Consider the following 16,109-nt stretch of genomic DNA (forward strand, 5'->3'; position numbering starts at 1 on the left):
TACCAGCCGGGCCGCGCAAACGCACGCGGAGGGGACCAACTGACGGCATGGGCGCAAGCCCAGGGGATGAGTTTTACAGGAAATATCGGCGTGCCCACCCACCGCGACGGGGGTTTACTGGATATGGTCTTTTCCAACCTCCCCAGCACAATAACTGTGGTTGACAGCAGTCTTTACACAGGCTCCGACCACGAATCCCTTTATACCACGCTGCGGACGCGCGGCGCCCCCCGCCCGGAGGCGATCAACGTTTCGGTTAGGGACGACCGGTTACCAAAGTTCGCGGAGCTACTTGCTTTTGGCATGCAAGACATGCCGGACCCGGGATCCGCGGCCGATGGCTACGCATTGGACGCGTGGGTAGCTGAATTTACAACTTTATGGGAGCAAGTGACGTGGGTCGTGGGTACGCCGGCGGGAAAAAGGGACAGCTCGGCTCCCTGGTGGACCGAAAACTGCCAGCGGCTCTGGTCCGAATTCCAGCGGGTTAAACGGAGCGCTGTAAATAGGGCAGACGCCTCTGCCGAGGAAAAAGCCTATACGAAAGGGGTGCGGGCCGCGAAGCGGGAGTACTGGAGGCACCGGATCGACCAACTGCGCGACGATAAGGATTTGTGGAACATGGTGGGCTGGCTGGGAGCCGGACCACGCCTCCGGTCCCCGCCGCTGGTTATTAACGGCGAGCAAGTGAGCGAGCCTTTAGCAAAAGCGGAAGCACTGCAACGGGAGGTGCTTGGCCGATTTTCGGCGGAGGATGACCTGCAGGGAGACCCCTTGGAGGCCTGGTCGCCGGACGAGGCTAAAATCCCTTGGGACACCCAGGTTAGTGCGGAAGAGGCGGAGCGCTCCTGCATTGGGGTTACGAGCACGTCCCCGGGCATCGACGGAATAACCGTCCGGCTATTAAAAGCCGGATGGGCTTCGTTGGCCGAGCCGGTGCGCAGGCTCTACCAACGTTGCCTGGAACTCGGACATTTCCCAGCGCCTTGGAAGAAGGCCGAAGTCGCGATGCTACCGAAAACGGGGAAGAAAGACCGGAGCAGCGTTCGATCCTGGCGGCCTATAGCCCTCCTTTCCTGCATCGGAAAAGGCCTCGAGAGGCTCGTTGCACGCCGGATAGCTTGGGCCATACACGACAACGGGCTCCTTAGCTGCACCCACGGCGGTGCCCTACCCAAACGATCGGCGACGGATCTGGTTTGTGCCCTCGCCCACGATATCGAGCAGGCTTTAGCTCGCGGGGAGGAAGTTACCCTTGTCGCATGCGACGTCCAAGGCGCCTTCGACGCCCTCCTCCATGGGCGATTAATACGGAAAATGCGGAGCCTCGGGTTTAGTAAAATGCTCCTCAGGTTCGTGATTAACTTTTTAAGCGGCCGCCAGGCCCGAGTCCGGCTGGAGGGTACGACCACGGGCTTTAGGCGGCTTGAGTGCGGCACCCCGCAAGGGTCTCCCCTTTCCCCGATCCTATATATGCTATATTTGGCGTACCTCGTCAAAAACGGTGCGAAGTGGCGGCTGGCATACGCAGACGACGTGCTTACATGGAAATCGTCACCCTCGTTGGAGGAGAACGTACGTTGGCTGGAAGATAAACTCCGGGATATGCACGAAATTGCGGCGGAAGAGAAGATCCATTTTGCAGCGGAAAAGACAGAGGTGATCCATATCACTAAGAAAAGGCACGGTCGCAACCCGGAAATCCGGATTAATGGTAGAACGGTTACCCCGGTCCAACTACCGGGCGGTCGACGCGGACAAAGCGCCTCCGGGGCCGAGCGCTACCCGGGCATGCGTTGGCTTGGTTTTTGGTTCAGCCGACGGCTAGACGGGCGCCGCCACGTGGCCGAAAGGGCTGCCAAAGCAATGGCGGTCGCTGCCCACCTCAAGAGCTTTGGGGCAGTAAGATACGGACCGCCTGCGGCTGCACTTCGCAAGGCAGCGGTGGCATGCGTGGGTTCCTCGGCCACCTACGCAGCCGAGGCATGGTACAACCCAGCGCACAAGCAAAGAGGACTCCTCAAAGCATTGAACAAACCGCTGGTTTTAGCGGCACGGGCAATCCTCCCGGCGTATAAAACCACCCCCTCGTCCACTGTTCTCAGGGACGCAGGACTACCCTCGGCCCGCGTCGCGCTGGCCTACACCCGCCTGAAATACGGCGCCCGACTAAGGCTCGCGGACAAGGGGCACCCCCTTGTCAGCCGCCTGCGTGAAACACCTCGTGCCCGCAACTCGGGCCATTCGGCCACGACCCTGCAAACGGCTGCACAACTTCTCCCGCGGATCCGGAGACTAGAGTTGCGCGCACCTCGCAATGCCCCGGATTCTCGCACTGACCCCACCGGAGGAGTCCCGAAAGAGGAAGCGGCCCGCCGCTTTATCGAATGGCTGGACATGGTATCACCTGACGATATCGTGGTATATACGGATGGTTCGGAAAAACACGAAAACAACTGCGTCCAAATAGGGTACGGATGGGCCGCTTTTAGGGCGGGCCTGGAATTTGCCGCAGGCTCCGCATTTATTACGCCGGAAAGCCACGTTTTCGACGCCGAGGCGATTGGCGCCCTAAAAGGGCTACAGGCGGCAGCCAAGGCCCAGCCAGGCGCCCGGATCTGGATTTGTGTGGACAGCACCTCGGTTATTTGGGGTCTTAGAGGCGACGCGCCGCGTTCGTCCCAATGGGCCTTTTTGGAGTTCCATGACCTTATCGATCTACTCCGAAAACAAGGCACCGAGGTTCGGGTCCGTTGGTGCCCTGGGCACCAGGGAATCCCGGGAAACGACCGGGCTGACGAGCTGGCCAAGGCCGGCTCTGCCGGACCGCCGGACCCAGACCCGAGGGCTCAGCAAACCACGTATAGCGGTGCCGGCACGGTCCTCAGAGCCATTCTTTCGAATATAGAGAAGGACTGGTGGCGTAAAGAACTTTGTGAACGGTCCCCCGCATATAGGGAATGGAAATTCCAATACACACCGAGAAAGGAGCCCGAGGAACTGCGTTTGCCAAGACCCCTACTGGGCCATTACTTGGCCATGAGGACCGGCCACGGCGATTTCAAAGCCTACCATGACCGTTTCAACCACCAGGATGCAAACACCTCGTGTGCCTGGTGCTGGAAGCGGACCTCCCCTGAACACCCGGTGCACTGCCGCTTTTCGCGGGCGGTGTGGAGAAACTGGCCGTGGCCTGACAACGACCGGCCGGTCGGGCCGCCAGACCGCGCCCAACGCCGCAAATTCTTCCAGACAAGCCTCGGGCAACCGAAAAGCTTTGAGGCGTTTTCGATAGCCACCAACTACTTCAGCGCCCGCCCCAGAGCGGCCCGCCAGCGCCCCGCGCGCCACGAACGCACTTTACGCCTAGGGACACCGATCGTAAACGACTCGAACTCTGACGAGGAATAGACTTACTGCCTTTTCACCCACACTTCACGGCACAAGCCGTCAGACGAACCCTCCGTGCACCTTAGGCACGGGGTCGCGTCAGTGAACTAACCCCCTAAGCAGGACCGGGCCCGAACCCGGTCAGGCACGATCCGCCTCTGCCCTCCTTGTTTTCCCCCTGTGTAAATAAAGAAGATAGAACGCGCGCCGAGATACCCCTCGGGAGGTTGCTAACGGCCGGCTAACAAGCCGGGCCGAGCCCGGCGTTAAATAATACTACTACTACTACTACTACTACTCCTGTGGAGCGGGGGGCGGAGGATGTGGATGATCCGGTGGACGAGCTCTAGGCTCTCGCCGTTTGCTTTCGAATGTGCGGCTCTTTTCACCCCTTTTTAAGGGGTGCTTGGTAGCGAATCAAGTGCGGAACAGGCGTCCAGCGTTATGGCTTTGATACATGCTTTTCCAGAAGTTAATTCGGGCTATTAATATACGATATTTGCTACCCAAAGTTGCAGCCGACTAAAAACACCACCGCCGCCAGGACAAACAACTTTAGTTGTCGGTTGGTGATGAGCTCCACCAAGATTCAGACTCTGCTTCCGAATTCGGGTTTGAATTGATGCCCTTGGGCAGAGTAGTAGCCACGACGAAGCTCGTAGAGCAGTCCCTTCCGAAATAAAGTGCAATGCCCATAACCAGTCTGTATGTTTCTGGCAGAATTACTTCTGTACTGTGGCGAATGAGTTGCCATCCGTTGTTTTGTTGATTGCGTTTATATCTGTAGCACTCGCAAAGTCTCTGACCTTTGACATGTACGAGTCGGCTATGAAAGCCATAGCTAGCAGGTTTTCCGGGAAGTGACGGGAATGGGGTTATGCGGAATTGATCAGTCCCAACAACGGCTGGGAAAATGGGTAGCTTGGTGGCGATAATAACGGCGGGGAAAAAGGCCATTGCGGCGGTGATGGCGGCCAAAAGGTGGTTAATCTGCATCCTGGTGGTTGTGTTGTCCGTTGTGCAAGTCAAATTAAAGTGGAGGTGTGTATTAAAGCAACGAACCGCACAAATATTGTCAGGAATCGTCCAGAATTAATACCAATGGCAATTGTTTGATTAGACTGACCTTTCTTGTACACTGGATAAACATTTCTGGATCTTCAGCTGAGTTCTTTAAAAAGCCTATATTCCGTTCTATATATACTTACATAGAGCTGGGTTGACCTAAGGTACCTTGTCTAAAAAAGAAAAGAAGTAGTCAATACGCAATTACTTGGCTGCAAATGTTCACACATGATCCCTGTAAATTAGTATTTTTCGATCTGCCAAGACGTCCAAGTCAAGCAAGTTGCAGTAGTTTTCTGGAAACAATCTGGGGTACCTAATTATTAATTTATTTTTGTAAGCTCGTGTACACGACTCGTCCTTCTTCTTCTAGAAATAGTCTAAATAGAGCAGTCCCGGAAGATTCAGCCTCACCTAAATTTCATCATTTGATAATTGCGGTTTATTGGGAGATGGATGAAGGTCCTAGACACCCATCTGTCGCTGGCAGCCTGACCGAGGAGGGGCTAGCGCAGGCAACCGAAGCGGGGCTCAGTCTCCTCCACCCTGCAGGAAACAGCGGACAGGCTGAGGATGATGTCGTTGATCATCCGCAGCCAGATTGAATTTGTTCATCTTCCAGGTGGTCGTTTCAACAAGTTGGCAATCTTGCAAACAGGTTAAACCATGTCGGACTACAACACTTCGTCGGCCTTGGTCAGCCTGCCTCTAGACATCCTCGTGCTCATATTCCCATACCTGGACGCCCAAAGCTTCCTCTCCCTGTGCGGCACCTGCAAAACCTTCCAGCAGCCCGCGATCCGCCTAGATCCCACCTACTGGAGCGCCATCACCCGCAGCACCTTTCGGGTGCCCAACCAGCCCATCGTCCAGCACGATGGCCTGCGCTGGCAGCGAATGTATCGCCGCCTCCTCAGAGACACGCGCGCGTTCACCTGGGGTGATGGCACCTACGGCAGACTGGGTCGCAATTGCTCCGGCATCCGAGATGTAAAGGAGATGGATGGCGTGCGGGACTTGGGAATAATTTCCGACATGCAATGCGGGTAGGTTGGAGAGCATGCCGTATTGAGGGGTGGGGGGCATCGGTTTTGGGCTTTAGACTTGTCTACCCCGCTAACCCCATGCACAGCGGCTGGTCGACCACCCTTTTGACGTACACCGGCGAGCTGCACACCGCCGGGGTCCTGGATGGCCAGAGTCGTATGGCTATAGACTATGCAACTGGAGAACAGGGACGCGCTCGAGAACAGGCCACGAGACTCGAGTTTCCAGGTTCCCTGGGCAAAAGACTTGACGATCCGTGGTTCACCATCCGTCAATTTTCGTCGGGAAGAAAGCACATCCTGGGTCTCTCAGACACGGGTCGCATCTGGTGTTGGGACGATGTCGCCAAGCCTGCTAGGCACATCTTGCTGTCTGGCGTCGATGTTACAGAGTCTGACACGCCTCAAGCGTCCGGTGGGCGCCGGGGACGTGTGAAGCGAGTAGTCGCAGGCTGGAGTCGAAGTTCTGCTTATGTTCAGGGTTATGGTATCATCGTTTGGAGAGTCCCGTATCGTATCATGGGTGCGGGGGATGGAGAAGGTGGTGAAGATCCTATTGACAATAGCATTGTCATTCCCAGGACCAATTACCAGCATGGAACGGACTCCGCCGAGCAGTCGCCAACGGACCATGCAGTGGGTCAAGAAGTGGGAGTGGTTTGCAATCACATCCTACTGGCCGACTTTGTAGTTTTTGTCACAGACCTAGGCAAGGTCTTTTGTGCCAGGATTGACGACGATAACCAGGTCGAGGAAATTGTCGAACTCCGCGCTTTGCGCAGCAAAGACTCTGTCATGGACATCCAAGGCTCTCATGTGCGCTTTGGAGTTTTGAAGCGCGACGGCGTTGTCATAGCCAACCAGGACTACCTCGACGCCTGCTGGAACGCCCGCCGAACGAATCCCGACCAGACGGGGATCTCGGGGCTGCTGATGATCCCGGCCCTCCAGAAAGGCGACGTTATATCTGTAGCCTTTGGGGACTACCATTTCCTGGCGCTGCACGCCAACGGGCGAGTCACTTCGTACGGCAAGGAGCCACGGCACTGCGGTGCCCTTGGCTTCGGCGTGGGCGGTACCTTGCGCGGTCTTTCTATAGAAAACATATTCTTTGATGCCAAACTTGTGCCACACGCCTACACCAACGGCCGACGTGTCACCTTTGGACGAGACATGCTGGGGTGGGTGGCGAGGATGAGTATGGGTGGACCACGGGACCCCGACGACGCGAGGAGTCGTTATGCGAGCCTCGCCAACAATGACGTGACTGTCATTGGAGAGGTCAGCGAGTGGATAGAGCAGCAGCTGCAAGTGTGGGAGGAGCTACCGGGCCAAACCGGCGCGGACGGGCTTGGGAGGTACTTTGCGCTAGGGGTCTGCGCTGCGGGGTGGCATTCGGGGGCGCTGCTTCTTGTGAATGAGGATCTGGACGACCGAGTCCCTGAGACGTACAAGCACATGAGGCTTCCTCGACTTCGACTCAGCGACGGCACGGAACAGGAGGGATCAAAGGAGTTTGACGAGTGGCCCTTTGGACGCCCAGAGTGGGACCTGAGCATTCAGCTGTGATGCCGTACGGGGTATTTGCTTTAGATTTGTATCTTTTTGATTGTGGCTTTGTATTTCTTCATCCACCCGGATCTCACTCTAATGGTGTCAAAGATCCAATTCCAAAAACACTGCAGAATTATTGTTCAAGAAGGCCGTGTTCGTGACGATTGAAAGTGTCTAAAAGTCTTTACACTGTTGGTTGTGTGTTGTGAACTTGTGCCCAGTGTAATATTACCACCCGCGTTTCGGTCTGTCCGTGAGGTAGATATAATTAATTAGATTTTGACCGTTGCTAAACTGTTTGTGTATTCTTGCTTTCCAATGCCCAGGACCCAGCAAACCTCTCCATTTGTTTCAAAAGTACATGTTCACCGCCTGCACGGGGTTATCGCTGTACGAATCAATACGATAAACTGTGAAACAACTCAGCTAATCAATCCTGGGCAAATCTATCGTTTACTGATTCAACTCGGATCTTTGGTTCATTTGCTCTATCCTTGCTAATCTATTGTCGTATCGGGGGTGTTCACGGAAGAAGAACGATGAACAAAGCGGCAATGACAAAGTCTGCTCAAGGATCATTGTGTAAGACTTTGCTGGATGAGCTGGTGTAGCTACATCCTTGTTGGTAGTTCAACATTTAAAGGGCTAAACGAGTAAATGTAAAGTGTTAAAAATACATGATTCGGACCACCTAGAGGCCGTTTTGGGTTTCAAAAGGAATAGGCTTGGCTATATATTGCAAAGAAGCACAACAGATGAATACTAGTCTAGTAATCTCTGGTAATTGGTCCACACCAGCGTAGCCAACTACTTAATGTATGAGACTTTGTTTATAATCGTGACTTTAAATCAAACGGTGTGTAGCATAAAAAAGCCATGTCAATCAACCCAGTCCCTTGCAATTAATGTACTTTTTGGTCAAAGTCGGCGCTCCATGGCTTGCTGTTCTGTCTGTGTATCTGTCGGCTATAGAGTTTATCATTATCTTGCGCGGTTCTCGAAAGACAAGACATTCAAAGAGCACTCTGCTTGGCTTTGTGGGGCTGCAATGCTCAACTCAAATAAGACCTATAGGACATGAGGCCGGTATCCTTTAGTATTCAAAACTCCAAAAAGGGGCATCACCGGGCAACTATCTATTTCTTGCCCCACCTGCGATCTCTAACGTGAAGGCATTTACCCGCCGACTTGCTGCCAGCCTGCGATATGCATCGACTCAATGTTTCAGGCTCGAACCCCTTCTCCATATCCTTGTTATCGGTCAGGTGGACTTTGTGGAAGGTGCCAATAATGGTACAGCCGACTCTTCATGTTTCTCTTTGATTTGTTGCTGGCATGTGGGAGTTTGAATAGGTGGAGGGTGGCAATGGCATTGAGTTCTATCGAATTATCAAAAACGCTCCCCTCCTCGGCTATTGATCTCGACATGTCTCCAATTGGGGATCTTGATGAGTACTCTGCTCGGCTGAATAGACCAAGTCATGGCTGCGGGCTAAGAAGCTGACAGGAGTCGTCAAGGCAAAACAACTAGTAAATAGTATCCTAGGAGTTCCCAATGACTACTCGTTCCTCTTCAGTATCACTCCCACACAGGACCGATACTTGCGACTGATCACGGCATCTACTGCCTCGGTTGTCAAGGTAAAGCCTCCCGCACCGCAAATTCTGGCACTCAGCAAAAACAGATAACCACACCAGGATAACGTGGACGTGTACAGGGGGGTGGGGCCGGCGGCTGGGACGGCTTTTGTGCTTCCACAGAGCTCGCAAATGGAGGAGGGGGTTTATGCGGTTGCGCTGGCCGTGTATGAGGGGCTCTAGGATGTTGCAGGAGCTGCATGTGCCTTTTGACGTCGTGGGGCAGTTTAGGGAGTCAGATGCAAGCAAGTTGGATTCTCGGGCAGAGGAGATTGACTTGTTCGTGCTTGTCATTCAGGGCCTGTGAATTTGCCATGTTGCAAAGGGGCAGATGCAGGCAAGGGTGTTATTCTCCGTAAAGGGTTTATTGCTTCCGATACGGCATAGTTTCTCGGGAGTTGGGTGCTGCACCACACCATCGTTTTAGGCAAACGGCAGAAGAATTGCGGGCTTGTCCGGGTGGCATTCAGCCGGCGATTTGCTCCGGCGGCCCCAGTGTCATGCAGCATTTAATCTACAGCTGTCGCCTGCATATTAATGTCACCCCGGGGTTTTGCTTATCATTAATTTGCACTTGCCGTTTATTTCCCAGGCCCGGGGAAATCCCATAATCTCAGGCAAGAGTGGTGCGAAATGTTTGGTGCTATGCTTATTCGATTGTGTTATAGCCTAGCTTTTTTCATGTATGGAGAAAATACCCTGCTGTGCTGCCCATATTGGAACGTATGTCGTAGATTTTCTGATATGGATTCGAACTAGTTCGGTAGACTCCAGAACCGTACCCAGCTACCGGCCTGCATGCTCGTAGCCGTCCACAGCCCAATTCACTCACGTCTGGGGGCACTCGCACAAGTCACCTTTTTGCTACCGTTTCTTGGCAACTGGGATTTCTTGGGGTCAGCATTCCATTTCCTTGCCAACACAGTTTCCATGTGACGGTTGAAGGTGTGACTTTTGTGTGCAGTGCTGTGTTGTCCAATATCCTTTGATTCCTTTCTATTCTGCAACACTGATACAGATAGAGATACCAAGATTACAGGTCTTTTTGGAATTTTCTGTCTTTTGTGCTATTGTCAATCTGCCGCTTCTTCCCTGCCCTTTGCAACCCTGGCCGAGGATCGAGCTATAATACCACCGCAAGGGTCAGAAAATCCCGACATTCTCGCACCACCAGCCATGGAAGAGGTCAAAAACTCGATATCAACCAGTCCACCCAGTGAAGATGGCCATGACGGTAGGATGTCACGCATGGGTGATGGCAAGATTTCGGACCACGAAGGCCAGGCATCCCCGTCTGCAGATTTCCCGCCCACAGCGACTGTAGTGGACAGCACAGGGACGTCATCATCTCTGTCACCGGCCGATACCGAGAGTGCCTCTTCAGGCAGTCCGCCACCTCAGTCAGAGACAGTGGACGCCGCTACAGGGCCGCCAATGCCGGCCATCAATGAAGGAGAGGCTCTTTCGTCATCTGCTTCGAATAGCCCTCACGGAGGAACCAAGAATGCTGCGAATGGCATATCCGCGACGACCCCATCACCACTCCAACCTCTGCAGTCCAACCCGGTAATCCCGTCGACTCAAAGCTCATCGGCAACACTGGCACCTGGTACGACGTCACAAGGACGCAATATACTCTCTAATAGATCATCTGCCGCGGGAGCTGCCCGGCTTGGCGTGGGCGCCGGTCTGGGAAACCCAAAGGTCGGCCTCGGTGCTGGCGTTTTGCCCGCTGCGGAGGGTGCTGGCGTAATGGCCGGGGCGGTTGCGGCGGGGAAAGCCGAGTCTGGGCCGGGCTTTCAGAAAATGGACCACAAGACGACTTTCAAGCACTTTCTGGCAAGTCTCGTCTGTGTTGCAGTGCTGGTGAAAATTGCTGACTGTGATGATCATGATCCAGAGGATATTTTCATACTCGACCCTGAGTGATCGGTTCATTCTGACCGTGTCTGTCATTGCCGCCATGTGCTCGGGGGCTGCTATGCCTTGCATGAATATAGTTTTTGGTATGTCCAGAGTCGGCTCTATATCTTGATGAGTTGTGAACATCATTGACAGGTGGGAATAAAACACTGACTTCGTGGCTAGGACGCGTGTTTGCCTCTTTCACGGGTTACTACCACCAGAATGGCCGTACTCTGACCAACGAGGACTTTCGCAACTTGATTCTGGAATGCGTGTAAGTTTCCATTCACAGACCCTAATGTCTATGATTCAGAACCATTACTAATGCCTGAATAACACTACAACAGTCGCTACCTGGTCTATCTCTTTGTCGCCCGCTTCATCTTTTGCTACGTCGCCTACGTGAGTCCCAGATCCACCAACCACATGCCCCTTACAGACCCTCAACCTCTCAAGTTACTAAACCCCTCGTCCCCCTTCCCTCCAGCTCGGCTTCCGCATCGTAAGCCTCCGCATATCGGCCACGCTCCGCCTGCAATACATGCGCGCCGTGCTCTCGATGCGCGTATCCGCGCTCGACGCCCTGCCGCCGGGCCAGACCGCCGCCGTGGTCACCATGCTGGCCTCGACGCTGCAGCAGGGCATCTCGGAGCGCGCCGCCGTCGCGGTGCAGGCCGCGTCGCTGGTGGTGGCCGCGCTGGCCGTCGCCTTCTCCCACAACTGGGAGCTGTCGCTCGTCACCTGCTCGGGCGTGGTGCTGATCGCCGCCGTCTACGCCGCCACGACGCCGCTGCTCGTCCGCGCCGTCAACGCCGTGCAGGCCTGCGAGGTGCGCGCCAGCGCCGCGGCGGCCGAGGCGTTTGCGGCCGTCCGCATGGTGGCGGCGTGCGGCGCCGAGCACAAGATGGCGCGCCGGTACGACGGCTGGGTCGACCGCGGCGCCGCCGAGGGCATGCGGCTGAGGCCCGTCTTGGCCCTGCAGCAAGCGCCGGTGTTTTTTGCCATCTATGCCACCTTTGCGCTGTGCTTTTGGTACGCGCTCAAGATGTACATGGAGGGGCGCATCAACACCCCGGAGAGCATGATTGTGTGGGTATTTTTCTTTTTCTGCCTTTTGCTGCAGTGTATTATGGAGGTTTGCTAACGGGATCAACAAAAAACACAAACAGCGTCCTCCTCTGCGTCATGATGCTCACCGGCTCCGTCTCGACCCTCACGACCCCCATCGCCGCCGCCGCCCGCTCCGCCAACGCAGCCGCCGTCTTTTACCGCGTCATCGATGCCCCCCGCCCCAAGACGGGCGGCCTCTCTGGACCAGAAGCAGCCCCGCTGGCGTCCGGCGACCTCGTCCTCACAAACGTCAACTTTGCCTACCCAACGCGGCCGCTGACGAGAGTGCTCGCGAACTTGAGCGTGCGCTTCCCTGCCGGCAAGACGACGGCCATCGTGGGCCCGTCCGGGTCCGGCAAGAGCACGGTCGTGGCGCTGCTGGAGCGCTGGTACGAGATGGACGGCGATCCGGTGGGCAATATCGGTGTGCTCTGGCTGAGGAACGGGATCGTGGCGGCGGGAGGGAAGCCTCTCAAGGAGATTGATCTGTATTGGTGGAGGAGTCAGATCGGGCTGGTTCAGCAGGAGCCTTTTCTGTTTAACGATTCCATCTTCCAGAACGTTGCGTACGGGCTGGTTGGGACGGAGTGGGAGGGCGTCGGCGACGAGGAAAAGACCAAGCTCGTCGAAGAGGCGTGCAGGGAGGCCTTTGCAGAGGAGTTTATCACTCGACTGCCCGAGGCAAGTCCTCTACCCCTGAAATGCTGCCCCCACTGAGACACACCCCCTCCTCGTTCACAACTAACACCCCCTTTTCCAGGGCTACAACACCCCCGTCGGCGACGCGGGCATCAAGCTGAGCGGCGGCCAGCGCCAGCGCCTGGCCATCGCGCGCGCCATCGTGCGGCGGCCCCGGATCCTGATCCTCGACGAGGCCACCAGCGCCATCGACCCGGCGGGCGAGCGCGTGGTGCAGGCGGCGCTCGAGAACGCGGCGCGCGGCCGCACCACCATCGCCATCGCGCACCGGCTGTCGACCATCCGCCGGGCCGACAACATCGTCGTCGTGCGCGCCGGCGTCGCCGTCGAGCAGGGCACGCACGAGCAGCTCATGGCCCGGGGCGACGGCGGCGTCTACTTTGGGCTCGCGACGGCGCAGCAGTTGGGGGGTGGGGCTGCCGGCGGTGGCGATGGGTCGGTCGGTGGTGGCGTCGAGTTGGCTGACGAGTCTCCCGAGGCGGGTGGGCAGGAAAGCGCTGATCTGCGGTTGGGAGAGGAGAAGAAGGAGGTTGGCGAGCGTGTTGCTGAGACTTTGGGGCACTCGGGCAACCCAGGACTGCTAAGAAAGGTAAAGAAGACGACCGGGGCGGAGCCAAAGAAAAAAAGAGGGCTGCTTGGGAGCTTTGGAATGCTGTTACGGGAGCAGATGGGTCATTGGCCATGGTACCTCGTCATGGCGCTTGGGGCCTTGGGAGGAGGAGGTTTGTTCCCACAATCAGCGATCCCTACTTTGCTTTACAAGTGCATGCTGACTTTTCCCTCTTCACTTTTCCTCTGGTGATAGCGAGCCCTGCACTCCAAGCCTGGCTCTTTGCGAACCTGGTCACCCTCTTTCAGCTCTGGGGTGATTTTGCCAAACTACGAGCCGCAGCGAATTTCTGGTGCCTCATGTTTGTCATGCTGGCAACCGGCGTGGGCATCAGCTACTTTGCCCTGGCATGGTCGGCAACCAGGCTGTCCTTTGTGGGTGCCCATTTCCTTGGCTATCCGCTGTCGTCTACCCCCCCTGAATCGACACTGACGTCGACTGCCACAGTACATCATCCCCCACTACCGCAAAGAGTACATGCGCAACATGCTCCTCAAGCCAATCTCCTTCTTTGACGACGACGCCAACTCGACCGGCGCGCTCGCCGCCCGCCTGGCCACGGACCCGGCCCAGCTCCAGCAGCTGCTGGGCATGAACATGGGCTTCGTCGCGGTCTCCGTCCTCTCCGTCGTCGGCTGCCTGGCCATCTCCTTCTACTTTGGCTGGAAGCTGACGGCGGTCACGGTGGTCACCACCCTGCCCCTGATCCTCGGCGCGGCCTTTTTTCGCGTGCGCTACGAGAAGCGCCTCGAGGCGATGGGCGCGGCCGTGTTTGCCGAGAGCGCCAAGTTTGCCACGGAGGGCGTCGGCGCCTTCCGGACCGTCTCGTCGTTGACGCTGGAAAGCGCCATCTGTCAGAGGTACAGGCTGCTGCTGGAGAAGCACGTCAGGGAGGCGCTGCCGAGGAGTGCGGCTTCGACCGTGTTGTTTGCGCTGAGCGATAGCATCGCGCTGCTGTGCATGGCTTTTGTGCTGTGGTATGGCGGCAAGTTGATGGCGGACCACGAGTATCTGCCATTTCAGTATGGTAAGTGCTGCTGTCTGGAAGGCAGAGAAGTTTTGGGCGAATGGCTAATGACACGTTGTGTAGTTGTGGTATACATTGCTGTTTTGCAGGTAAGTGGCTTTGCAGAACTGGCAAGAAAAAAACAATCATGTTGGCAAACTAACGTGTCTGGTCATCAAGGGTGGAATGGGTGCTGGGCAATGGCTCAGTTATGCACCGAGTAAGTCGATCAAGATACCACACCTGCCAAAAACCCTTTTCTGACACGAATTGGGTAGACATCGCTCAAGCGACAGTAGCAGCAAATCGAATCGTCGACTTGAGAAGCACCAAAGACGACGACAGTCAGCTTTCGTCACTCGTCAGGGGCGATTTGGGTCAAGGAGACAAGGGTGTCAAGCTCGAGTTCAACAACGTTTGGTTCCGGTATCCGACAAGAGATGCTCCGGTGCTGAATGGTCTGGACCTCACAGTAAGATCTTATGCCGTTAAATTGAAGCATAAGCAGTCAACTTGTTTGGTGCTAATCGCAAACTCCCAGGTTGAAAAAGGCCAGTTTGCCGCTGTGGTCGGGCCTTCCGGTATGTATCCCGGAAAGAAGCGCCCTTGTACGAGCGGGACTGACAATTGTGACAGGGTCGGGGAAAACAACGGTCATTTCGCTGCTGGAAAGGTACGCACACCAGCACAAATCTCAACCATCAGAAAAAAACTACTAACACCCCAGCAGGTTCTACAACGCAACCACAGGAAGCATATCGTACAACGGCGTGGAAATATCTCATCTCTGCCTGCGAGACTACCGTAGAGAGATATCCCTCGTAGCCCAGGAGGCATGCATATTCGACGGCTCCATCAGAGAAAACATCCTGCTGGGCGTGGAAGAAGACCAGATGCCGGCCAAGAAGCTGGAAGAGGCCCTCATCCAGGCGTGCTGCGACGCTGAGATCCACGACTTTATCACCTCGCTTCCGGAAGGCTACGAGTCCGTGGTGGGCACGAAGGGCGTGGCCCTTTCCGGTGGGCAGAGGCAGAGGCTGGCCATCGCCAGGGCGCTGGTCAGGAATCCGAGGCTGTTGCTGCTGGACGAGGCGACCTCCAGCTTGGACTCAGAGACGGAAAAGGCTGTCCAGGCGGTCTTTGAGAAGACCAAAGGGTCGAGGACGATGATTGTGGTGGCCCATCGTCTGGCCACTGTGCAAAACGCCGATGTCATCTTTGTGCTTGGCGAGGGCAAAGTGGTCGAAAAGGGCAACCACGCATCTCTTCTCAAGAAAAAGGGAGTTTACTACCAGATGGTAAGTGCCTGCCCAGACCCCATTCTCCGAGGATATTCCGTGGTGCGCACAAATGCAACCCTCCTCGGAAAAGCATTGTTTCTTTTTTTTCTCTCTCGAGCGTTGCACTGAATTGAAGCTAACTGTCGGTGAAGTGCCAATCACAACTTTTGGACAGGTAGCGATCCAATGATATAGTCGAATCAATCTTGGAATTCTGGAGAAAACCTCACCTGCAGAGTGATGTGACTGCTTGGTATGCGTGTGATGTGATGGGAATTTCCTTCAGCTCGGCCGAGTCATGACCCATACTTTGCGCATTGGGAAGTTGGAAGTGAACGGCTTGCGCGGGTTGGCTTGGCGGTAATATTCTCTCTTGTCTCTCTCTCCCTCTCTCCCTCTCTCCTTTTTTCCCCGCTTTCTTTTTTATCTTCCTCCCAAATGTACAGATAGGTGGAAAGTTTCGATCAAGGTTTGGTCAAGACACCCTTTGGCGTCTGAAGCCCGCAATTTTGGTAATGAAATCGCTGCTGCTGTTGATTTGTTCAACATTAGGTACACCATTCGCCAAAGCCATGTCATCCACGTTTCTTCCGCGCAATATCGCAATTAGACTTCACACAAATCGCACCTCAACTCTACGAAACATTCCTACAGGCCGAAACCTGAGACCGCTGATGCGTATTACAAGAATACCATCTCTTGAAACTCCATCTTGATTCCTTCACATTTCTGTCTGACCTCGTTATTTCTTGCTGCACCCAGGCGGCAAGCCCACCAACCGCAGCTGCTATGGCCGACCCAGCATG

General features: G+C 55.5%; 3 protein-coding genes across 3 annotated transcripts; 2 read left to right on the forward strand and 1 right to left on the reverse strand.

The window, feature by feature from the left end:
* Positions 1–3,854: 3,854 nt before the first annotated feature.
* On the reverse strand, positions 3,855–4,540 carry MGG_16416 (uncharacterized protein; the record flags this gene model as incomplete). The annotated part of the gene is made up of 2 exons (XM_003710426.1): positions 3,855–4,380; positions 4,517–4,540. The coding sequence occupies 2 exons, from the start codon at positions 4,538–4,540 to the stop codon at positions 3,946–3,948; spliced, it is 459 nt and encodes a 152-aa protein (XP_003710474.1). The 3' UTR covers positions 3,855–3,945.
* A 484-nt stretch (positions 4,541–5,024) lies between these two features.
* On the forward strand, positions 5,025–7,339 carry MGG_13129 (uncharacterized protein). The gene is made up of 2 exons (XM_003710427.1): positions 5,025–5,501; positions 5,588–7,339. The coding sequence occupies exons 1-2, from the start codon at positions 5,122–5,124 to the stop codon at positions 7,068–7,070; spliced, it is 1,863 nt and encodes a 620-aa protein (XP_003710475.1). The 5' UTR covers positions 5,025–5,121; the 3' UTR covers positions 7,071–7,339.
* Positions 7,340–9,869: 2,530 nt separating this feature from the next.
* MGG_05595 (spermidine/putrescine import ATP-binding protein potA) lies at positions 9,870–15,493 on the forward strand (the record flags this gene model as incomplete). The annotated part of the gene is made up of 16 exons (XM_003710428.1): positions 9,870–10,541; positions 10,594–10,699; positions 10,782–10,872; positions 10,946–11,000; positions 11,086–11,687; positions 11,768–12,389; positions 12,469–13,129; positions 13,213–13,391; positions 13,465–14,044; positions 14,108–14,133; positions 14,204–14,243; positions 14,302–14,495; positions 14,565–14,604; positions 14,660–14,696; positions 14,754–15,321; positions 15,479–15,493. 16 exons carry the CDS (start codon positions 9,870–9,872, stop codon positions 15,491–15,493), a joined length of 4,488 nt encoding a protein of 1,495 aa, XP_003710476.1.
* Between the last annotated feature and the right edge of the window lie 616 nt (positions 15,494–16,109).

The sequence above is a fragment of the Pyricularia oryzae genome, chromosome 1, assembly GCF_000002495.2.
Source record: "Pyricularia oryzae 70-15 chromosome 1, whole genome shotgun sequence".
In the NCBI taxonomy this organism is placed as follows: Eukaryota; Fungi; Ascomycota; class Sordariomycetes; order Magnaporthales; family Pyriculariaceae; genus Pyricularia; species Pyricularia oryzae.

Excerpts from the sequence above, each read along its gene's own strand:
- MGG_13129 (XM_003710427.1), top strand. The coding sequence starts at position 5,122 with ATGTCGGACTACAACACTTCGTCGGCCTTGGTCAGCCTGCCTCTAGAC. Across the intron at positions 5,502-5,587 it reads ATTTCCGACATGCAATGCGG|CGGCTGGTCGACCACCCTTT; the intron begins GTAGGTTGGAGA and ends CCCCATGCACAG.